The 25,737-nt window shown below is 41.9% G+C and overlaps 1 protein-coding gene across 1 annotated transcript in view; it reads right to left on the bottom strand.

The window, feature by feature from the left end:
* The window catches only part of LOC138488293 (multidrug and toxin extrusion protein 1-like), an 832,142-nt gene that overhangs the window by 351,577 nt on the left and 454,828 nt on the right, over nucleotides 1-25,737 (bottom strand). The window contains exon 7 of the mRNA XM_069615176.1: nucleotides 1,451-1,548. Within this exon, the coding sequence (XP_069471277.1) occupies nucleotides 1,451-1,548 (98 nt within the window). The remainder of the gene's footprint in view (nucleotides 1-1,450; nucleotides 1,549-25,737) is intronic.

Raw genomic sequence — 25,737 nt, 5'->3', positions numbered from 1 at the left:
GGATTGATTAATCTATATGTAGTGGGATCATTTATAAACATATTAAAAAGCAGCAGTTTGGGTGAATAAGTAACTACAGCCTTAGTTCGATCAACTCAGGAGGCACGGTTTTTATATTCTGATATGTATCACAGAAAGCAAATGTAATCTCTTGAATGCATGGGAGCTTGACAAAGGGTTTCCATTATTTGTTTTTGACCAGCAGTAATACGTGGGGTGAATCTGTAGAGAAACCTAGTGTGCTGAGTGTTCCTGAAGTGACTATTGGTACACCGGGAGAGAGACAGCGGAACCTGAAAGATGCTTGCTTACCACTCTGCTACATCTGAGCTATACCTGTAACCAAGATTTTATAAAGACGCATTGCTTTTGTACTATCCTGGTCTAGAGTGGTTCCTGCCTCATCATTACTTACCTTATGACCAGGAGAATACTTCAGAATCAACGCTCAAGGTAAAAGTAATTGAAACCCAGGAGTTTCAATTGTATTCTGAAGATGTGCCGTGTGCGATGAAATGGCATTTATTTAGATTCACATTTTCCAATGGAGGCTGGGAACCGGGGGATGAGATAGTTATCGCTAATTCAAAGAAAACCTGTTTACTCAGCCTTCTTCATATCACTTGAAGTATTTATGCAAACCATGTGCAAGTAAGAGTTAAGGTTAAAAGGCTCAAGTCAGTTATTACTAGTAATGAATTATGTTTGCACACAAATGTTTTACTGGTTTATGATGTCATGATCTACCACGGACAAATCCTAAAAGGAGGTGTGTTGTACACATAAGCTGGAGATGATAATTAACAGCTACCAATGAGAATGTAGGAATTGGTAAAAGATGGGATTTCTTTGAAGAGGTTTTGTCCAATCAAATGTGAGGGGTGTGGATCGTAATAAAATATATGGGATTTTTTTAACTGTTGCAAAACTGGATAGAATTTGTCAACTTATATGGTTCAGGTAGACTTGGGTTAGTTTGAATCCACGGCGTCATCTAATGTCTCGCCGGATGATTGTACAATACACTTGCTTTACGTACAAAACGTGTGCTCGTTCCTCAGGTGGTGGGCCCTCTTGGGTTGAGGTAATTCAGGGTCCGCCCCCACAGAGAAAACTGCAAGAGGAAAAATAGAGGGTGCAGTGACACACTAAAATGAGGGTATTTCTATAAAATCTTGTAAAAATGTTTTAATAAATGTGTTTCTTAGTCCTCCAAGGCACCTGAATATGAATAACTTATAAATCTGACCACAAAAACTGTGTTTTTCTTCTTTTATCATCTTGATTATATATATATGTGCATCGATCAATAAGTGTTTTTAGTGTTCAATAAAGCATTTTCTTTTTTTTATACAGGACATTGTTGATTTCTAAATACATTTCTCTTTTCTAAAATATTTTATTTTTATTCCCTATCACCGAATACTTGTCTTGAAACAATATTACTTACTTAATTCCCAGGGTCAGCACATAGAGAAAGACGTAGTTGATGCCGGCATTCAGAAAGTTTGCTATAAATCCTGTTATAACCTGTGGAAAAATGATTCCCTGCAACGAAAAACAGAAAGGGGCTCAAGCGGAATTCATTGGTTATTTTCACACACGCACTGAATTATTTCATATCAATGTTTTAAAGTTAAAAGCCTTATGTTTTTTTTAAACACCACCTAATTTCGAGTTCTGATAGCATGTTATATTTACCATGTGGGGCGCACAGAAAGTGCAGAATGCAGTGCATGTGGCATACGCACCCCAAGCAGTACACAGTCCCATGCAATCCCAACTCATAATAAGGTAGTATTCTAAAAATATAGAGTACTTAAATGCTGTGGTGTCGGTATAAAGCAAATATCAAAGGCATACAGCAGCAGTATATGCTACTCACAGAAATATAAATCCCCATAAATCCAATGCTGTGGAGGTTTCACCTACAACAAATAAATAGGACAGTAACGTATTTATTTTCTTTCTTTTATATAGGGTTTTGTGTGACTGAAAGCTGCATCACAGCACTTGTACGCATAACAGTAAAAGCATGGCTCTATCTATAGTAGCTGCAGACGCTTCAAATTAAAGATGCCATGGCAGTGGAGGGTGCTGGTGTTGGGGTGGAGTTAATCAGGCAATGTTTCTGCATATGGGACAGTGCAAGGAAGTGCCAATCCCCTTCCCAAGATATAGAGGTGACTCTGCAGACAAGGAAAGCCAGCCTACCAGGGGCAGCACTTTGAGCTACCTGAGATAACTGGCTATGATAAGGGCCCTATCCCCTCACCCCAAATCTGCTGTCACAGCGCCACATGAGGTCAGTGGCAGAGACCCTGTGTCCAACACAGCTGAGCCAAGATCTAAGCCCTCAGGACAACTACGACCCAGGAAACGTTTTCAAGCCACACTACCCAGGAGCCCACACTGCCAAGTGTCACCCTGCACCACTAGCAGTGTAGGGCATAAGAGATTCATCAACAAGAATTTAAACCCAACAATGTCACAGGGAGAAATTGTAGCTTACAATCTTTGGACAGGGCTTCCAGTGTGCCAGATGGGACCCTCAGAGAGACTTGCAGAGATGGACAGGGAAGCTAGCGTGCCGTCTGAGGCTGGTGCAGTATGTACATCCTCACTGAGGGATCCCATATGCCTGAGGGGATCATCACAGAAGGATTCTCACTGATCAGGAGGATCATTAGCAGAGATGGCAACGAGATGAGCATCAGAGCCACTTGAAAGCAGTAAGGTGCTGATGCAAGCCCAAATCAGATTTTGATACTATTAATATTCTTATTTATTTATGTATTTGATTTAGTGCTATTTCCCATGCTCGCAGACGCCAACAAATTTGCTGGCGTGCATCAAACACTGAAAAATCATACAGAAAATACCTACAATACACTACGTGTGATAAAAAGAAAAGGGTGTGGAGGAAAAACAGGTTTCTCCAGCAAAGGGTCCTCCGCAGATGAATTCACTGCCAGTCCTTGATTCCAGTGTGAATTCCTATCTTGAGACAGCTCCTTGGCAGCTTTAAGTTAGGTACATAGATATCATAAGTTATTTCTATCATTCTGTCTGAGTGTTATTCTAAAAACGTGGTTATCTTTCATGCAACATTTTTTTCGTTCACAGCAGCATTTTTCTTTTCAACCTTTTCACAGATTTTGACACCTGATTTTTCTTCTGTTTAATTTTGCTATTTTTCCTGAGGAGACATTTTAAAAACTGACAACTCTGACACAAAAACACACAGAGTAGTCAAATAAAGTTTAATATTTTCTGCATCAAGTATAATAGGTTTGGTGACTGTATATCCTAGACAGACTAGAGGGCTCACTCTAGAAGGAGTATAGTATTCTTGTAGTATCCTGGTGCCCTGTACAGTCCGGGTTCGAGTTAGGGATGGTGCTTTGTGGTCATCTGCCATCGGGCAGTTTTCTGGCCTATGGACTTAGTAGTTGGGTAGGTGATCCTCCTAGCTTTTCTCTTCTGGCCCTGTGGTTTCAGGTAAGAGAAGGGTTACTTGGGAGGCTAGATCGGGGTTAAGGTGTACTTGCATGTGTCAATACTCACGTGCTGTTTTCATTCCTTTACAGTGGCTGCGAGGGCCACTTATGGTTTTGCTTACCCTTTTCACTCAAACCTTTGACAACCAGTTTTTTGCGTATTCTCTGGTTGTGGTAATTACGAGGGTAAAGCTCACAGTGGATGGATGAGTCCAGCTTATCAGTCATTTCACATCAGGACTGGACAGAACCTGTCACTCCTATATAGGGCCCTTGCTTGCTTTGATTAGCAAACATTCCTCTTGATAGGTTGTTCCGCTTTCTCTCATGCCACTCCTGGTGTGATTGGTTAATCTTTTTTTCTGGTCCTACTATGTCCAGTTATTTCCCTGCACTTGGAATAATTTTCAGTTGTGCAGTATTAGCAGAGTTCCTGAAAGTTGCTTTTTGTTTACGTGGCTCTGTGTTTTGGGCCGACGTCTCATCTATTATGGCCTTCTTGTTACCAATCGCTCATGGATGGTGTTTTTGTGTTCCTCTTCTTAGTGAGCAAGCACATGATAACAGGCCACATTTGGGCTCAAGAGAGCGATCTCTGCATTCAGCAGACATAAAGTTAGACCGCTTTTCCTTCTCGAATGAAAACCCGCTGGGGAAATTGCTATTTTTACTTCTGCCACAGCCTACGTTTTAAGGGAGGTGGGTATGATGAGGGCTACCCGCGAGATGGGAAGAGAGATGGAATGACTCTTCTTCCCCATAGGTTTAATTTTCAGAAGCTGTTCAAGGTCTACTCCTGTTAAGAGGAGACAGAATGTTCTGTGTAGCCCTCTGTGGGTCCTCGTTCCCCTGTTGAGGGAACAGGGGCAGTCTATTTTGGGAGACCAGTGGAGCATACCTCTAAAAAGATCTGACATTGGACAAGTGGGATGCCTACGTAGGACCTCCTCCTCTTGCAGCTCATTGGAACGAATCCCTGTCACCCTCTACCCATGGTTGGGTTACAAAGGAGTATCAGGGGCAGTGACTTCCTTGCACCTGAGTCCCTGTCACATGAGAAGGACAGTGGATAAGGTCCGTCCTTGACTGGGTCCAAGATAAAGATGAGGGTAAGCAGTGGTTCAGTGAAATCCCCCTCAAACTGCGTCAAGGTCACACTTCATATGGCTGATTGTCATCCCTCCTTCCTAGGGCCCCTTGAAACCCAAAAGAAGGTGGATGCAAGGTCACTTTGTCGCACAACCCTTTTGCATCAGTTAAGGGACAATTCCTCCACGCTAGCTTGACGATAGGCATGTTATGGTATGTTATGCTATTTTTTATATCACACACCACTATGCTTTGCATGATCTTGTGGTGCTATGTGATCATCAAAAAGAGTGGGTTGGGTTTGGTGAGTAGGGACAGAGGGAAGACTCATGTAGATGTCTTTTCTGTCTGCCACCTGGCAATGAAACTGTTTCATGACAACATGCTGCCAAGATGAAATGTAGAGCCATCAGGAAGTGTTGGCTAAATGTGTTAAAAATGCTTGATGAGGAAAGACAACAAAAGCCAAAAGTGTTTGTTTTTGAGAGGTCATCCAGAAGAACATTTCACTAGTGGTAGATGTCCCCCTAAGTGTATCTAGAAGGGGTATTATCCCATCCTCAGTTGACCAAGGAATATAAGGCATTCTTCAAGTTGATGTATCTGTGCAGCCCATTTTCTACTCGCCTCCCTAGAGCCATGAGCAATGACAATAGATCTACTGTTTCCTTTAGGGGGAGTAGTACCACTCAAGCCATTAAATCCCAGCTGATAGCTTGGTGCCAAGAGAAGAAACCTTGCTCACAACAGCCTCTATGACAATGGCTGGCTCTGCACCAGGCCTCTGGAGCAGAGGCAGTGACATTATTTGCAAAGAGGTTCAGGATTTATGAACAACATGTGCACTCCCTTCTAAGGGGACGGCCATATTGATCTTTATAGATTAAATGCAGAAAGCATAAGATCATTTCAAATAAATGTCCATCAGGCACACCCTTGCACAACATTCTCTTTTATGCTTTGACATACTTTTGACCTCAAAACCATCAGTGCCAAGAGTCCAGTGTACATTGAATTCAGCTATCTTTATTATGTGGACCTCCAGTTGCATTAGAGTGGTGTCCACATGCCATGAACCAAAACATAAACCACCTCAGAATGGCCATCTATTTAGAGAGGCAATACATCAGCAGATTATCTCATTATTTGTTCCTCTGTCATGTTGTTGCTATTTCTGCAACCACACAACATGATTGAGGAAGTAAATGACTGTATATTATACATATACTATCCATAATATCCATAACTGATGTAGTTATTCCCAGAGCTTCAGATTTCACAGCCATTCTTTGGGGTGACAGAAAAGATCCACAGGGTCAAGAAGCAGGAATTCCTTGAATCCTTACAAGATGAACAGACCGGGGAAGATGAGGTTTTGTATTCCATCCAGTGAATATCCCTTGCAATCCAAACTCAGAATTGTGGGGTATTTTAAAACCAAAGGATATTTAAAATTCACCATTACCACCTTAGATATAATGAGTTCCTTATATAGCAATAGTAAGGCTAGTAATAAGATGGCAGTTCTGTGTAAAGAATGTCATAGAACAGTTCCTGGGTCTCCTGTAAAATGTGATGGGTTGAACGTTCTGACTTGTAAGAAGGTGGCTGCATTTTCTTTTATTATTACCTCTCAAGGGAAATAGAAGTGGGTACGAGAACTAGAGCTGCTGTTGGATTTTAGAACAGACAAGCATGCCTGTTCACCCCTCGCAATTGCTGCCAGTGGTTTGGCTGCCTAGAACATTGCAGGTAAACATACTTGCCTAACCTTGCTATTATCTGTAAATGGTTTGTGTCTGTGGAATATTTCAGGGGTCAATAAAACAATAGCGCTCTGAAGCCGTAAATTTCTTTCTAAATTAATTTGATTGCATTTTACTGTAGAAAAAATTGGCTATGAAGTATCTTCAACTACATATTTATATTTTATATGATCCACTGACAAAATGGCAAGAGCAAACGGTAGATCCAGTTGGGGTCTACACATTGTCATGTATTCGTGTAATTTTGAATTCTTCAGTACTCGATTCTGTCTGTTAAATTGGTAGATAACTCCTTTGGAGAGGCGCCTAGGGAGGAGATCATAGGTATCTGGGATATCGCTCCATGCCATTGCTTGGTCTTTAATAGATTTAAGGAGATGCTGGAAGGTATCATTGCCCATTGGATAGTGGCCCCCAATGAGGCAGAAATCATTTTGGGGGGTGGTTTTAATGCAGAGGTACCTGTCACAGGCTAGCTAGCTGATATGTCTGATAATATCTAAATAAGACAAAAGTGTCCCGACAGGGAAAGCATGAGGTTCTTGGCAGTGAGCCGAATCACTGTATGTGGGGATGAATGTGGGCATTAGATAATGTTACTTTACAAGTCTTGCTTTCCATGTCAGAACACTTTTGTTTTATTTTGCTTTTCTATCCCAGACAGCGTAGGGGCAGACCCTCATGTGTTCTAATGTCTGATAATATCGACATGGGGCCTCATTACAGGTCGGGCGGTCTGGAAATAACAGTGGCGGTAAATCTGCCACCACTGTTAATTCCGGACTGCCCGATCCCGACTCCTGCAGCCGGGAGGAGATGTTCCCGCCAAGTCTGACCTGGTGGGTTTAACACCGCCCGCCTGCAGGCAGACGTGGAAACACCAGCACCATCACGAGATGGTGCCGGTTTTTCCACTTCCCCATTCCCATTGAGTCCTATAGGACTCAATGGGAATGGGGATTTACCGAATTCCGCCTCTGGAATTCCCAGGTCACCAGGGTCGTAATGCCCTGGTATTTCCGGGAATCACGGAGGTCGGAATGGTAATACGAGTCCGGTGGTAACCAGGAGGTTTTACCTCCTCGGTTACCACCGGACTCGTAATGAGGCGCATAGTATTTTATATTTTCTGAAGTCTAGAGGGAATCAGGCGGCACGAGTTGTGGGTGTATAATGCTATTTTATGAGATGTTTAGTAAGATTGATCTGTGACATATAAATTGTCTTTTGCAGGTGGGTTCCTGCGAATGTATCCCACTACAAACTATTCTGATATCATGTTTATGTAAATGTCTTTTTGGTTGATGTCTACCATTAGTCCGTCATCATGCTCCCATGGCTCTCCGCCTAAGCTCTCCAGAACCATCCATAAGAGAAAATGTTATTAAACTGGCAAAGAAGCGATCAATAATCATTATGTGTCCGCCATCCTATTCATTTTAAGGATTATGAAACTCTAGTGAAAAATATTGTCCTTTAAATTGAAGAAAAGGTGGTCCGCCAAAATGTTTGATCCACAATGAATTGGCTGGTCATTAAAAAGAGCAAAGTGCAGACCCGTTTCTGACCTACCCTGATAAAAAGCATTTTGTATTAAAAGCATTTTGATAAGACTTGCATATTGAAGATAAATAGGATGAATGGCATTGTTCTGTTCAAAGATAGTAAATTGGTTTGACTGGACTAGGAAATAATTGTACCACTGGTACTTCTGCAATTCATGAAGAAGTGTTGGTGGACACACGTTTCTGATCATTTGTTCTCCAGAGGGTCCAAGTGAACCCACAGGAAAGGAATAAGTATATTTTACCTGTCTCTTTACTGCCTAATAGGTAAACCAATGCAGCCAAGATTTAACAAGATGCACAACCCTGTGTCTCTGGCCCTGATGTACTCTGAACTTGCTCTGGAGGCAAATCCCAAGCGTAGGGCCCAGTCATTATTAAATCCACCATCGGAGCGGTCCTTCCTTGCAAGCTGGAAATCCAGCTATTGATTCCTCAACATAAAGATGATGAAAAGATAAACCAAAAAACATAGAGAATGATTACCTTTTCAGATCTTTTGTCCACCTTTGTATATATTGAACATTAGAAATGAAATTTCTAACAGAAATGACACACAACAAGAAAATCACGGATGGCAGAGACACACCATGAACAATATTCTTTAGATTCGGGAATGGATGATTGGATGAGAGTTTGCCAGTAGATGAATGGGTGCTTATGTGACGTGGACCTGGGAGAGTGAAGAAGGAACAGATATAGATAAAATTAACAAAGTAGGCCTATTTCCAGAGCTAAAGAACAGTATACATATTTACATTACATGAATACAAATGTTGAATTATTGTTATTTTTTAAAGGAGTAAGTTGGTAAGCAGTAGTGTAGCAGTGGGTGATCCCCTTCCTTCCAATAAAGTGGAGCTTGAGTTAATCTTAAACACTTCAACCGATGGGCTGGGTTTGATATCTTGGGGGTTGGGGTATTCCAGTGGAGGAGGGCAAGTAGGGTGAGAGAGTAAAAGTGAGAGGGAGGAGGCACGTGGAATGAGGGAACAAAGAGGTTGAGGAGACAAGGATTGTAGCATTCTGGAGCTAACAGGAGAATAGAGCGAGATGCAATCGGAAAGGTAGAGGCAGGCAAGTGTTTGCAGGTTTTTGTCATAAATTGGGGGAAGCTTGCTAATTGGGACATGCCTGAACATCTGGTAAGTTGCAGCTGTGCACTCAGAGACATGAGTGCAGTTTAGTTGGACAAATCGTATCAGTATACACGCAGGAGTAGAACTAAGATGAAGCTCAAATAGGGTTGCGTTTGTTTATTGTTCAATCTTCATATCCTAGATCTCTGGGCCTTGACGGGTAAAGTAAGATGCATTACTCCTAAACAGGCATTATGACAATTGTGAATATTAACCTCTCCAGAATATACTGTATTGTTTTATCTATCAGCAATTGGCTCGAGCAATGACTTAATAGTAACATGTGAAAATAACTTGAAATCCACCATCAAGCAAAAACACCCTGTGAATAAGAGACAAAGAGAAAATAAAACAACCTTACATTAAATGGACGCATTAAGGAGTCATTACATAGAAAGATGATTTTGAAACAGATATTTTTGTAAGATTGCAGCACATAGAAAGTACAGGCTTGCACTTGTGCCTGCAGCAATTTGACGGGTAAGGTGGGAACGTTGGGCCTTTATTGGTGGCCCCTGTCCTGAACATTTATCATTGTGTCATTTACAGAAGATATTGTATGGAGCAGGGTTGGGATGGACTCTGGATATGAGAGTCTAGAAATCAATATTTTGAAAGAATGACTGCTGTTGAGATCCTCAACAACCACCAATCTGATAAGTGCTTCCATTCCTTGAAAAGTCTTGGAAGGCTGCAGATGCCTTTTTAGGGTACTCGATATTAAGAACAGTCGCTCTGTTCGCAATTTGGTATGCCAGCCTCCTGCAATGAAAAGCAAATCATTGAGTAGTGATGAATCTGCAGTTTAAGACATTGTTGAAATCAGTAAAGAAAAAGAAAAGTTGTGCTATTAACTTGAATCATGCTATGAGTTTGACATTTGATCTGTCATGCATGGTGGGTAATGTGAGTGTTGAGGTTAAGAGGTGCCTGTTGCAATTACCAAATAAGTGCAAACGAAAAGCTTTCATGGAATTTCAGTTCAGCCTAGCCCTGCCCTCGTAACAAATACTTGACTCTTTAATTTCACTCCCATTTGTCAGAGTTTATGTTGATTGTTAAGAACATGGAAGCATCTTCTGAGCAGATGTAATGTTACCCAGAATATTGGCGAATACTGGACCACTCACACCAGCCCTAACAGCCCTAGTGAAAAGATTCCTAGAATCTGGTATCTTCACTCAGGCTATGAGGAAACACGCGTATCACCGCTCATAAAAACACAATGCTGACTCCAACATCCCAGCAAATTCCGTCCTACTGCCAACACACCTTTTATTGGCAGAATCATAGAGAAGGTGAGCACTGGTGAGCTTTCTGAATCACACAGCTGTAAGAGAGGCATGGTATCACAAGTATGACACTGGCAGAAGAGATACAATTTCAAAACCTTTATTCAATTTTCGGGGTTTGGAAAAACTCCTGCTTTGCCCTATAGCTATGATGGGAGTAGTCTCTACCATCAAATAATAGTGAAAACTCAGGCCTAGTCAGTCTCTGTCAAATCAAAATGGCCTATACTAACAAAACCTAATGCCTGCTTATATTAAAAAAAAGTGTGTAAAGGGGAATAAGTATGCAAAGGAAAATCAGTGTCATAACATAAAGAATCAATGGGGGTCATTCCGAGTCGGGCGGTAAGGGTTAACGGTCACCGGTAACGAGACCGGTGCCGTTAAACCCTTACCGCCCTATTCCGAGTTCCCTTTGCGGGTTGGTACTTAACGCCTGCTTTTTGCAGGCGTTAAAAATCCAACCCGCAAAGGGACCTAGGAGCTAATTACGGCACCGTAATTTACAGTGCCGTAATTAGCGCCTTCCCCATTCCCCTTGGGCCAAAAATGGGAATGGGGAAGGGCCCATGGTGAATGGGGAATTACCGCCCCCGCCAACCTTGGAATGGGGCGGTAATTCCGCCATTCACCATGGCGGAGTCGGAACCATAACAGCGTCAACCAAGGCACTAATAGCGCCTTGGTTAACGTCAGGGTCGGAATGAGGCCCAATGTGGCAGAGTCAGATCTCCTTCCCATGTTGGACAGCACAAAGTAAGGCAGTCCCTGTAAACAGGATGACACAGTTTGGCTCAGGTTCTCAAACCAAAGGCAGTTCAAAACATGGATCAAGGCCAGCTAAGTCTTCCACGTTAAAGTCACTTATTCCAGCTTCCAAAAGTTCTTTCACAGTTCAACAAAGGTTCACACAGATCTCCCTTGATCGGGCTCAGACCTTTCAATCATAGCACGTGCAGGGGTTCCCCGTGTTTAATTCACATTCCTTAAGGGTTCCCGCCCCCCAATTTTTCACACTCGGTCTCCCTCAGTCGGGCTCGGACCTTTCCTGATGTCGAACACTTGAAAATGTGCACTTTTATTTTTTACTATAGACCTCTGCAAGACCACTATGACTTTCCCTTCAGCTCAGACTCTTGTGTTATTTGCCCCAGTGTCTCTTGGTCTGGGAAGTTCAGTATCACAAGCAAAAAAGTTTAACATTCACCTTTTCACATCCCCTTTTTCCTGTGGTTAATCTTGATCATTACGTATTTCAGAGTTTGTTCACTTTGCCGCTTTATAACAAAACATTTCACAATTGCAGAGACTTTTGAGTGGGCTGCTACCTTTCACCAGAATACTGTGCTACTCTGTTTCGCTGGCTTCACAGTTATCAGCCACCTAAAAGTTCATCACTGGTTAGCTATCTTTCGCATCTCATCAGCATGTGCGCAACCTTCACTTGTGAGATACACTGTTTCGGCTTCAATCTTTCCTTGACACAAACTGGCCTTCCATGTCTTTCACACAACTTCTTGTCTCTGCGGCTTTGATGCACGAGTCAAGGTTAATACCACAGGATTGGCCTCGCCTCCCCAACTCTGTCGTTCACCCAGGAGGGTCGCCTGCGTCCTTGAAACACAATGCAAGTTTCTTTTCTGCGATTTTGATTTCTTCACGGCTTCCCAGAGGAAACGGCCTCCTGCATGGAACTTCAGGGTTTCTCTACCCTTTGCTCTAGTCCCTCGATCGGTCGTCCTGCTCCAGTAGGTTCGCCTTCGCCCCGGAAGATCTGCACCTTCTCGTGTTCCAGCTTGCTACAATTCTCATGGGTTTCACTCAGTTGGGCTGGCCCCTCCTTTAGCTTCTCTCACGGGTCTCCCTCAGTCGGGCTTCAAACCCTCCTTTGCTTCACACACGGGTCTCACTCAGTCGTGCTCTGACTCTCTAGCTTTGCACAAATGTTCAATTAAAAAATATCTCTGTAATTCAGGTCTCACAATGCAGCTTTCTTATTTTGCTCCCACTTTGCCAGCTCCCCAAAATGGCATTCTGCAGGTTCTGGGAGTTGTGGGGTTTCCAATGAGATATGTAAGGGTTAGCCTCTTTCCTCTCAGTCGCCCTCTTCTATAGCCCAGTGTTTGTGTAGAAAGCGGGGCAGGGAGTTGGGACATTGAAGGATCCTATAAAATAGGATGGGTCATGGATACGGGAAAGGGGGGAAATACTGCGTCTGACCATCGGTTGTCTCACCCCCACTCCCCAAAGACCCCCCACCCAGGTGATGCTCCCACACTGGTCCACCCCAGGAACTGGATCCAAAACCAATGGCCAATGACTGTGTCACCCAGAGGGTGAGACAATCTAATCTGGTTTTAGAGCAGCAAGGAGCATGGAAACTGCACTGCCTTTCATGGGAGATGAGATGCTGATGTTGGTCGCCACCAACTCCCCTCTATTCTCATCCTTCTTGACCTCTTGGCGGCAATTGACAGTGTCAACCAAAAACACCTTCTCCGCCAACTGAAAACTTCATTTGTAATTTCTAGTTCTGCTCGCCATGTGACCTCATTCTTCCTTACTGAAAGGGAGATTCAGGAGAGGTCAGGCTCTTTCCTCTCAAAATCTATCACCCAATGCTATGAAGTTCCCCAAGGCTCCATACTATGGTATTGACTTTCTACTGCCTACCTAAAACCTCTGTCTGATCTCATTTCAACCCTAAATAGCAACACACACACAGATAGGCTTCAGTCTTCAGGGGTCTGCATCTTCTCACAATCATATCTCTGAATGTCTGCTCCAAATTACAGATTGGAAGATTGACAGTCATTTCTGCTAAACTCATACAGACTCTCATTGCTTGACTACTGCAACAGTCTTCTTTCTGAGTTCCGAAATAACCATTCACACCAGGTACAAGGTTTCCAAAAGCCGCTAGACTTAAACTAGACCTCAAATCTAGGAATCATGTCACGCCTGGTCTTCTAGCCCTGCACTGGCTCCCCGGCATTGTGCATTTATTTCAAAGTTCTCTGTCTTATGCAAGGAACACATGACTGCTTTATCTCAGGCAGAATGTTAAACAAATTCCTCCCCTCCTGGCAATTGAGATCTTCAGATTCCAAATCCCTATTTGATGCAGTCTTTTGGAAAAATAAACAGAAGTTTGGGTGCAGTGCGTTTCTGCTTCTGGAAAGCCTGCCGGTTGCAATCAGAGTCTTGAAGAATCACCTGAACTTCCACAAAAGATTAAAGACCTTCCTTTTCAGGAAGTCCTATGGCCTAGGCTCATGTTCATCAATGACTATTAGAACACCTAAGCGTTGTGAACTTGCATGCTGTATCTGACCTGTCTATCATTATTGGAATATGCACTTGCATTCTATTAGGCTCTACTCCATATCCTACTATTGTGCACTTGTATGATCTATTATGCACTTCTCCCCATGCTTTCTGCTTGGCACTTAACAGATCTGAATGCTGGAAAAAGCCTGTAATAGATACAATCCCCATACTCATTAGCCTTGCTCTGCCACAGGTAGGGCCTTGCAAAAACACAAATAAAATAAATGTAATTCAGACAACACAATTATAATATAAATGGTATGTTTAAGTTGTAATGTAATAATTTGACTATGTATTTATGTACATCTACAGTGATAATTTGCCTCTTAACATTTTTTATTATTCTAAGGTTTGTTCACCATTGATGTCAAATGGGCACACAGTTAATATGTTAACAGAACAACAGATGATAGATTGATTCTAGAACTGGCAGCAGCAGAGGCAACAGCTTGAGGGCTTAGCTCCAACAAACTTTGAACATCCTGGAAAAATAAGATGAAATGAAAGGTTCTGTGGAGATGCTTGATCCCTCCTAACCCCCCGCCCGCATCAGCCCGGCTCACCCAAATGGGTATGGAAGAAGAAAAACAAGTAACCACAGAGAACCTAGCAGAAAACCATCCCTCAAAAAGTGTAAGGGAAGAAAAGAAAGACCTCCATCACTCTTGAGCAGAAGGTCAATCGACTGAGGATTACCTCATGGATATAATGGATGGAGTAGTTTTATCTATTGGGAAGATTAAACAGACAGTTCTGAAAAAGAAAAAGGGCCATATGTAGGTTAAACAAGGAACAGAGGAACTGGAGAAAAGAGTCTCTGACTATGAAGATAAGATTATATCACCTGAGGAGGCACTAGCTGGACTACATCTCCAACTGGAAACAGTAAATAAAAAAATAGAGCAGGAAATTACTAACATCAGCATCACAGGCTTTCCCGGAAGATGTCGAAAAAGGTAGACCTATTGAGTTTCTTCAGAAAGTACTCCCAAGACTACTACACCTTCCTCCAGGGAAGCTACTGGAAAAAGAGAGAGCACTCCATGTCCCGGCACCTAAGCCAAGACAGGATCAAACTCCCAGAGCATCGGTTGTTAAACTCTTGAGCTGCCCTGTCAAAGTAATGCTAATGCGGCAAGCAGAAACATTGGCAACATCAAATTAGGAGACAATTGCAAGATTGTGATATTTAATAACTATGGAAAAGATATACTAAACCAACGAAAGTACTTTCCTGAGGTGAAGCACCTTGCCAGAGCAAAAGCACTCTCATACTACATGGACTATCCAGCAATATTCAAAGTAGTTGTGGATGATACTACTCATTCTTTTTCAGGATGGCATCTGTTTATTTAATTTTCTTAATTGATCGGTTTGGTTTGTTATATATTATTATAAGCGCACTGGTGAAGGGAAGGAAATAAAATATTGCAAATTGGTTGTTATGTATTATGGGGTGAGGGCTGCTGCTAAGCTCGTTTCAGGAATAGCGTAGTTACAGAGGTTGTTAGTTAAGATACATGTTACTGTAGTTGTTGATGGTGTGGACTGTTATTTGTAGTAGAGTGATTATAATTAGATTTCAATGTAACTTTTTTAACTTACTTTTGTCATGGTCACTTGGTGTGTAGGCTCAATTGGAAGTGTGAGGAATGGTGATATAAATAGACATGAGAGAAAATGACCATTGTCTGTGTAGTGGTCAAAACATAGAAGATACTTAGTTGGAATGTTAAAGGGAAAAATAGTCTGCTTAAAAGGAGAAAAATACTAGATTTCATTAATAAAAAAAGGCAGATGTGGTGTTTTTGCAGGAGAATCACCTTAAGGCGGCCTGAAGTGATTATATATTAAATAAGACATGCAACAAAAAAGTGTCTAGTTGTTTTAGGAACATTTCAAGGGGAGTTAGAATTCCGTTAAGGAAGGACTTGCAATTTAGTATTGAGAAGTGTGTGCAAGGCAAAGAAGGCTGAATGAAAATAGAAAATGTGTATTATTTAATATATGTCCTTTGAATATATTCCATGAGTGTTTCTTTGAGATGAACAATGATGTTTTGCATCAGATGTGTGATGTTTAAGTAATCTGGGGAAGAGATTTTAATACAGCTCCTTATACAGTCCTAGAGAGGTCAAGCGGGATTGGCTCATACTCAGAAAATAAAGTGCAGAAAAGATTATTGCGCCGTCAAGAAACATGGCATCTGGTTGATGTGTGGAGGGTATTACATTCTTGGGAAAGGCAAGTTACCTTTTTTCAGAAGTGCATAAAACATCTTCATGGATTGATTTATTTTTAACTTTGAGGAGTCTTTTTAGTAGTATGATATTAATCAGGCATAATTATTTTTTACCGTGCAAACATAGAGTTGTCTCTAGATAGTTTGCCAGTGGGGTGAAGTAACAGGAAGCGAGGGCCTGTAGGTGTACAACTATTGTTGGATTCTGAATTTGTACAAACACATGAAATTGGAAATGTTGTCTTACTTAAGCACAAATAGTGATTCGGTCTCAGATATATTTGTAATATGGGATTCCCTAATGGAAATCAGTTAGAACAGGACTATACATTGGCAGAACATTTATATAAAGACTCCCAAAGTATAGTTAACAGAGAAAAATGACAAAGGGCAAGACATCCATTAGATCACAAGCTGAGCATGCAGGCAGTGCAAATATTGTTTTATATAAGGTATGCCTACTGAGAGCATGGTGAGAAGGATGGTTTCTTACTTCTCTGTGCTTGAAAGTGAAAGGATATAAAAGGGAGGTACTGCTGAATGAAGCAACATTGGTGTAATTGTGAGGAAAAGTGAGGACATCTATGAGGTTTTCAATTTTGTTTATAAAAGTCTCTTGTCTACAGAGTAGCATTTACGGAAGGAACAAGTGATAAGTTATTTAGAAAAATGTGATTTACCAGTACTTCATTTAGTAGGGAAAATTACCTTAGAAGTGCACGTAACTCAATATGAGGTTGGTGAAGCAATAGATGTGATGAGTTCAGGGAAAGGCCCAGGTCCAAATCGGCTGCCAATTGAATGTTATCAATGTTTTAGTCAAGAATTGAGCAAGGGGCTCTTACACCTGCAATGGAGTCAGCATTAATTACAGTAACCCCAAAACTGGGAAAAGGCCACACAAACTGTGCAAATTATCATACATCTTTACTGAATGTAGGCGTCAAACTACTGGCTAAGACCTATGCTAGGCGACTGAGCAAGTTATTACGTGCCATAATTCACAAGAATCAGACTGTTTTTATAAATGGACGTAATAGTTCAGGTAATATTACAGAATTGATTGAAATGTTCATCTTAAAAAGCTCTATAGAACTATACACAACAGTGAATTTTGATGCAGAAAAAGCTTTCAATAGAGTGGATTTACCTTAGACTAGCATTATGCGAGATTGAGTTTGACCCCAACTTACTTAATTATTTTGATGCACTTTATCAGCAAGTTAAAGCACAAATTAGTGTGAGCTGGGTGACCTCTGAATGGTTTGATTGATCTATTTATTAAACCATTAGCGATAATGATAAGGTATGATAATGACATTAAAAGTATTACTGTTGGACCCCATCAATCAAATGTCCTTCTGTATGCATACAATCTCCATATACTAATGTCAAACACAGAAGGATCGTTTGAGCGGTTGTTAGAGATCATAGACTTATTTGGAAGTGTTGTCAGACTTTAAAATAAATAGTTCAAAGACTAAAATATTTCCAATAACCAGATCCTGATCTTGAGACCTACCTGTATAGAGAAAAATGCGAAAGTATGTTTCTGTACGAAGCTGATGCAATTTATCAGTGTTGGTTGCCCTCTGCTGCCTAAATGGCAAAGTGCACCCACTTCAACAACAGCTACTACTGCAACAAACAGAATGAGCATGGTTCTATATGGTCACCTTCACCTTCCACTATCACAAACATTCAGAAGCTACATACGGCACATGCATCTCATTCCATCTGATAAGTTTAGCCTTTTCAATTACCATTAATCAGTCACAGGGACCTACGCCCCCTTCCTGGAAGCGATCAGTGGTAATTACAATATTTTAATATTTAAGAAGGGTGACAGAAGTGACACTAAGAATTACCGACCGATATTGACCTTCAACATATGCTATAACGGCATATGTTGTGTCGGGTACAGCTAGTTTCTATTTTGTATTAGAATTTATTAAGTTTATATAGCGCTTTACGCCAAAGTGCTTTACAATACAACAACAAGAATACATTGTAATAAACAAGAAGCATAAAATTACAAAGACCTGAAACAAACAATCAAAAACAGTATGTGGATCAATTTACCAAGGTTTAAAAGAGGAATAGAGCTGAAGAAGAATAAAGGCAAGTAGAAAGGGAGGTCAGGGCGGGGGAAGAAGATGAGATAACAGGAGATAACAGGACGAGTGAAAGAGGGATGAGTGAGAATGAGGAAGAAGCGGGATGTAGGAAGGAGGGAAGGGATGAAGGAGGGAAATAGTGAAAGAAGGAGGCGAGTCAGGACGGGGGGTGAAGAAGCAAAGATTTCCAGGAGGCGTGGAAGGAGGAGTAAGAGGAAATGGAACGGATCGAGAGAGGTAAAGAGTTCCAGTGTAGAGGGGCAAGGATCTGAAAGGAACGGAAACGAGAAGAGACACAAGGGTATGGAGGCCAGGAAAAATGCAAAAATAATTGGTGAGGACGAGACTTGAGCTATAAGTATTGAATCATTATTTTTATTTCATTTTGATTTGAATAAAAAAGGTTTTTTGAAAAAGATAAACATTTTTAATTAACAATTCCATAAAACACATTATAGGTTCATACATGCATACATTCATTCGTACCACTCATTCATAAAACATTTCATAATTTTAAGAACATTAGACATTTTGAATATTTTAGACTGTATCTCTAACAGGTGTTAGGTGGGGAACTCTGACTGCATAAAACCCGGTCTTCACTTCGCAGCACATGGCTAGGAGGCATCACGGCGACCGATAGTACAGAAGGAAGGGGGCGGGCTTGGGGGGGATTTTTCAAGCCTCAAAGGTGAGGAGGGCCCTGATTGGTTCAAGAATATCCAGCCCCTATATAAGTCAGAGACTAAGAATGGGATTTTAGACCATTGCGAGACTGATAGTTCAGCTACTCAATATAGCTGACCTTTGCAGGGTTATGAACCGAATGAAAAGGTGGTTCAAATAGTTGGTTGAACATTAGGCCAGACAATGCAGTATGCTCCCCTTATTTGATTAGAAAATTGTTCAATTGTGTGAAAAAACTTGGTGAGAAGAGACACAAGCTTGGTTTTTAATAGTATGTTATCTGTTTGTTTTTAGAATTTACAAATGTTCACATATCCTGAGGAAGACACACACAATTTGTCTGGAAGATCATTACCAGACATTGTCAAGTCGAAACTATTGTTAACATGGAAGCCCTTTCTGAATAGAAGATCCATGAGTTGGGGCCCCTATAGTCGATATTGCTTTTTGAGTGAACACCTGTAAGAGATACAGTCTAAAATATTCAAAATGTCTAATGTTCTTAAAATTATGAACTGTTTTATGAATGAGTGGTACGAATGAATGTTTGCATGTATGAACCTATAATGTGTTTTATGGAATTGTTAATTAAAAATATTTATCCTTTTCAAAAAACCTTTTTTATTCAAATCAAAATTAAATAAAAATAATGATTCAGTACTTATAGCTCAAGTCTCGTCCTCACCAATTCTTTTTGCATTTTTCCTGGCACCACTTGTGTTCTTTAATATTGTTCCACCTCAAGGTGCCAGTGACAATTGAGGTTCCCACCTTCTGGTTTTGTACAAGGGGATGGAGGAACAGTGAGTAAGAAGAGATCAGCGGATCGGAGGGAGCGAGAAGCAGAGTAGAAAGAAAGGAGATAGGAAAGGTAGGGGTGAGCGAGATCATGAAGAGGTTTAAAAACGAGACAGAGGAAGTTAAATTTAAATTGGGAATGCGTGCTTAATACCCAGAGGTCTCTAAGTGCAGACCCGGGGATCGAACCTGTGTTGCTCCGTGTCATCTTGTTTCCGGCGAGCATGTTGCCCCTTAGCTATCCTCCCGAGAAATTGTTTAGCGCAATAATCATGAGTTGGGTGAACCTGAGGTTTAAATATGTGGGTAGTCAAATGTCTAGAGATGCTTTGCGAATGTAGACTAAAATTGTATTGATGAAAATTGTCTCAAATAAAAAACTTATGCCTAAAATGGAAAAAGCTAAACCTGACACTACGATGTAAAATCGGAGTTATTAAGATGGCCCATCTTGCAAAATCACTATACTTTTTTTAATATGCTACCATTGCAACTCCCTAACAAGATTACTTCTGAGATCTACAAAGTTTGTAACAACTACTTGTGAGGATAATGAACTAGAGCGAAAATATTTCAAAGTGTGTTTTAATACCCAGTCAACAAGTTTGGTTTTGATTTTCCAAAGCTAGCCTTGTACCCGAGGGCCTATTTGTTACTCACACTCATTTATTGGATTGATACTGCAACTAAAGTGGTCCCCAACTGGGCGAATATTGAAACAGCTTTGATGTATACAACTCCCTTGCACTGTTTGTTATATATGGATATGAATTTACAAGGCCCACTACACCCTCGAATTCAAGAGTGGAAGAGAAGTACTTATTCTGGAGAAGTAAAATACCTTTTGTCCATATCTACATGGATATGGAAGAATAAGGCTATATGTATTGATAACAGTATGATCTAATCGAAACCATGGTAAAATGCAGGAATATGGAGATTAGGACAAGTTCTTGATGGCAAAACTTTATTGGACTTTCAATTTCTTAAATACGAATAAAAGTCAAGAGAAGGGCGCCATTATGGACAATGTCAACATTTTGTTGCTATTCTTTTCTCTCCTTTGAATGCAATAATTCATGATTTGCCTGCACTATTACACCTTTTAACAATGTCATCTCCATTGGCTGCCACGATTTACCATCTTCTGGTCACCATTGAAGCAGATGCAGTTCCAGAATAGAGTAAGTTAATATGGCAAGAAGAACTAAACAAAAATATAAGCCAATCAGATTGGAATTGGATATGTAATGGTCTCAAGTGCTACAAGGAAGAGATTGAGTTATGCTATACATAACAGAAGATTATTCATATTTTGTATTGGTCTCCCCAAAAAATGTGCTTATGTAAATTGCTTACTAACAACCATTGTTGGAATTGTAGGAGCAAAACTGCATCCTTGATTCCTATGTTTTGCTATTGTGACAAAGTACACCTTTTTTGGGAAGAAGTACTTCAGTGGGTAGACTTGGTTACAGGCTTCCCAATTCCCAGACAACTGATTCCATGTATATTGGGTCTGTTACCAAATCTGCAGGGAATGACAGAAGCAACACATACGGGTATTTATAGAGCCCTCGTAGTCACTAAAAACAGATATTACAACTTTGGAAAGATAGGGCTGAACCTTCATATGAAGACTGGTTGCATAGTCCAGTGAATTTCTCAGCAAAGGAAAAGGTCTCATATATGTGGCATGATATGGTTGAGGATTATGCAGAGATGTGGGAAGGGCACAATGGTCTATGTGGCTAAATGATTGGGTTAACTACACACCCATTCACCGCCTATCCCCCATTCCTCTACATTTCTCCTTCGTTCCTTGATCCCTGGCCTCCCCTTCCCTCTTTGTATTTTAACACATATATTAAAAACGAAGAATGCTCTTGTAAATATTGTGATGTTGGAAAACCAATAAAGTTTGTTTGCAAAAAAAAGATGACAGAGTTTCAAGTCAATCTTTGGTCTCATGTGTTCTGGAAAATGAAGGTCGGACAGTTTCAAAAGAGTGTCCTGCTCCAGACTCTGTTGTTAAAAAGCGAACAGAGCTTTCACAGGATCCCAGAGAGGTTGTTCAAGAACAGAAAAGGCAGTAAGTGTGGCAGTTTTACAGATTGTGCCCTTGGCAGAAATGTGTTTGCAGGGTAGCTACATGCAGACCCTGCCACACCATTTGTAGCCGACTACACTGGTTAAGGTACGGCTATAAAATCTATTCTTTATTTTTTTGTTTGTGTGCATTTGGTTACAAAAAATTAAAACCTTAAGCACCTCAAGCAAGGTAAGTGAAACCTATATACCTTTTAAAGGAGCTATCGGCAACATAAAGGTAAGTATAACCTAGGCATACTTATTCTAGACAGGCTAACAGAAAGTCAGGTGAAACAAACTCCAATTGAGAACACTCATACATTTATATCCTAACAGACAAAGTAAAGGGATGCCAACAGCATTACTTCTGGGAAGAGGGGGACCCAATTCACAGGTGAGCAAATTAACCTTCCATCTACTTTCTGTTAGAAGGGTGAAAACGATTTTAAGGAAAGTAAGACTTTACATATACTTTTCAGAATGGCAGAACATTCCCAAGGTAAGCAAATTAACCTTACATATACTTTTAAAAGTGGCAGAACACTTTCAAGGTAAGTAAGAACTTTTGTAACTGTTCACTCTCAAGGTTACAGTTAGCAACTAACTCCTTGACAAGTAAGTACGTTTAAACACTTGTTATACTTTTTGTTAGGAAAGATTTCGTAATTGTAGGTAATTTTCCTTCCATGTGGCAACCCCTAAACTTTTTGCTGTTGTTTTTCACCTTGTTCTTGACTTTGCCAGAGAAGTGCAGCCTTCTGCCGCACTCCTCTGGGCTTTCGCTCCTTTTCTTACGGGGAAACTGACATGCCCTTAAGACAGTCAGTACCGGGGAACGCTGTTTCCCGTAGTTTCTTTTATCATGTTGCGGCTTTAGTACAACATGACACAAGAGGGCACTGTAAGCTAAGTTACAGCTCTCTTGGGTCTCTAGCCTTCTACAGGCCCTAGATACTCTTTTAGGATGGTATTTGATCGGTGCAAGTCATTCAGGGACTGGAATGGTGGCAGTGATCGTTTTGTTTATTTTGAGCTCCTTTTGGCGTTCTGAGCACGTTTTTCGCACTGAACCCAAAATGGTGGCCTGGCTCCAAAAATGGCCAGACCACGAGGCTCCTTTGTCCTGTCCACTGACCGTCTTGCTCCCTTCACCTTCCCCAGGTCGAGCGACCCGGAGCCTTCCTTATTTGGGCATGTACTTTCCCGCGAAACGTGGTTGCTTTCGCGGGCTTCTACATGTCGTTTGTGTGCCTCCAGGGTGTGGGCTGGGATGTCTGGTCCCAATACACATACTGGGTGCCAGAGAGTCTAGGGTGGTGTGAATGCCTGGCACCACCGTGGTCCGTGATTGGTCCACGTATGGTATGTGTGTTGATGAGCGGATCTCCCATTGGCTCCCCTCCGTTTTGGCGCAAAGGGAACCGTGGATAAGAGGGAGCTGGAAACACCACTACCATGTCGATCTCCTGAGTTCTCACGAACGAAGGAATACAGGAGCCAAGTATCCTGCAACCAAGAGGCTGGACCGAGGAATCGCTGGTGACCCGCTGAAGGAATCCTCCGTTGCACTGCTGTCGTCCTGTGAAACCCTTTCCTCCTTGGATCAAACCAGAAGGCCTGTACTGGTGCTTCGACCTTTGGAATAGCAGGAACAGCTATTCCCGGCGACTTCATCCTCTCCTGCCAAGTAAGCCTTCGGAAGTGTCTCTGGGCCATCCAGTTGACTGACCAGCTTACAAGGGAGTCCTGCTCTGTAACCGCCTCCAGGTTGTGTTGTATTTCGAGTCCTTGTCACTCTCCCACGCTTCGTACACTTGGCGTTCCCAAGTCTGAAGGGAGGAGTGTACATTTGGCTCGAATACACACGGCCGCTCCGTTGTCCTGCTGCGGCAACAAACTGTGCTGGTTTTGTCGATTGGGAGTTCTTTTTGCTCTACACGACTACGAGGCGTCCCCTGCTCTTCTGAACCTGCCAGCTGCTGAAACTAACGTGGAGAAGCCTGGGTCTGCTTGCTTCGGGGACCGGTGAGTAGTTTAGCTAGGATCTGGTCGCCCTCCTGCAGTATCCCATTGCTTTTCCCTGCTGTGTAAAAACAGCACCCTTTTGGCCGTACTCGCGCTCTGCTTCTGCCCGCTGTGGAGGCTGCGCTTCAGTTGCGGAACCTGTTCTCCTTCTGCTGTGCACTAACCCGAACTGCCTGACTTCCTCCGAAGAGCTTCCCCTTTTGCCCGTTGGCACCGGCGTGGCAGGTACTTTGAGCACAAGGCTCCACTCTTCGCAGGGCTCGGACTTCCATCTAGTTAGGTGCCTCTGAAGGCGAACTGAGTCTAAAGCGTTATCGCACTGCCTGTTTTCCTTTCCTTTCAGGTGGACTACATATTTCGTGCTTTAAACGCTTGCGACTGTGTATTTGTATATATATTGTGTTGATATGGTATGTGTTGGTTTAATATTTTGATATTGTGATTTTCTCGCTACGGTCATTGTTTTAAAGGCCTTAAAATAAATGTGTATCTATTTTTGATATAACAACTGTTTGGAGTAGTTTGTCAGCGCTCTTGCTTTGTGTGCTCACTGCGGGCTTTCAGTCACCCTCACCCCTCTTGAGACCTAGTCTTGACCGCCGCGATCGCTACCTTGATTGGTCTGGCTTGTCCAGAGGTTACCCTGTTCCAAGTAATTAGGTTGGCCTTCTGAACTTCTGCGCCACCAGGACAGAGTTCAGAAATCCGTCTTAACAAATTGGTGTACAGCGGTGGGATACGACTGAAGGTATCCAGTGTTGCGCTCGAACTAAGGCATTTCAGGTTATTCCAAACAGTACACGTAGTGAATTGTTGTAGTATAACTTTAAAAAGGCCATAGTCCTATCAAACAGTATGGAAACAAATACCTTGTTAACTTTAAATGCTTCCAAATCAGAAACGCTGAAAAAGATGTGTGCGGAGAGAGATGTTTCCTCTCAAGGCACAAAATTGGAAATGATCCAGAGAATCGTGGCGTGGCAAGAAGCGCAGCTTGACGCTATAACTTCTGAGGACAGTGCAGAAGGTGGTGGGGATGCTCTCACTGGTAGAACCGACGGTTCTGCCGCTGCACTGATCCATCGCGACCACGAGGACAGGGAGGACGAGATGTCTAATGTTTCCTCTGCCAGTGTTGATGGGGAGGCTATGCTTGAATTCAAGAAGCAAGAGCTGCGGTTTAGGCAGCAGGAGCTTGAATTCAGCATAGCCAAACTAAAAATCGAACAGGCAGAAAAACAGAAAGACAGGGATCACCAGTTGGAACTGGCCAAGCTTCAGGTTGCAAATGGGTCCAAGGGTCCTGGACATGGGTCTGGGGCTTCCTCTCATCCACGGTTTCCAAAAGATCTGCTCAGTGTGTATGAAGAAAGGAATGACATTATGGACTGGCTGAATGCGTTTGAGTATGCATGCGAGGTTCAAGAAGTTGACAATGCTGATAAGATTGCGTGGTTGCTCAGTAGACTGCCCCATTCTGGCTGCAGTGCCATTATGGAAATGTCGAAGGCTGAGCGGGCTGATTTCGCAATGTTAAAGCAAACTCTCATTTTAAAGTTTGGGAAGACTCCGGCCCAATATTTAAAGCGTTTTCGAGAGTATAAGAAAAAGGAAGGTGGTACTTGGGTATCTTATGTCGCTGAATCTTTGAAAAACTTAACTGGCTGGGTCGAAGGTTATAAGGTTTCTACCTTCGAAGGCATGATAAATCTTGTCATGCTGGAACATATTTTTGCTTCTTCTTCCCCGGAGCTTAAGCAGCATTTGGCCGATTCGAAGGAGATAGATCCTAAGAAGCTGGCCATTGCAGCATACTTATGGGTGTCACATCGAGTGTCCCATAAGGACAAAACTCATCCTGGTAAGCAGGAGGAAGGGAAAAAGTCCAAAGATATGGAGGGTGGGGAATCTGCTAAATCTTCTTCCCATAAGGGCCACAAAAAGAAAAACAAGGGTAAGACACAAGAGAACTCACAGGGTAGTGGAGGTCAGCCTCCGAAACAGAACTCTGGTTACAATAAGCCTCCCTACGTAAACAGACCCACTGGAGCTTGTTTTTCTTGTGGAGCAACTGACCATGTGAAGGGGGATCCCCG

This window comes from Ambystoma mexicanum, chromosome 9 (genome assembly GCF_040938575.1).
Source record: "Ambystoma mexicanum isolate Mex_15411 chromosome 9, UKY_AmexF1_1, whole genome shotgun sequence".
Classification (NCBI taxonomy): Eukaryota; Metazoa; Chordata; class Amphibia; order Caudata; family Ambystomatidae; genus Ambystoma; species Ambystoma mexicanum.
Note: the sequence above shows the minus strand (reverse complement) of the source record. Positions and strands in the feature narration are given on the sequence as shown.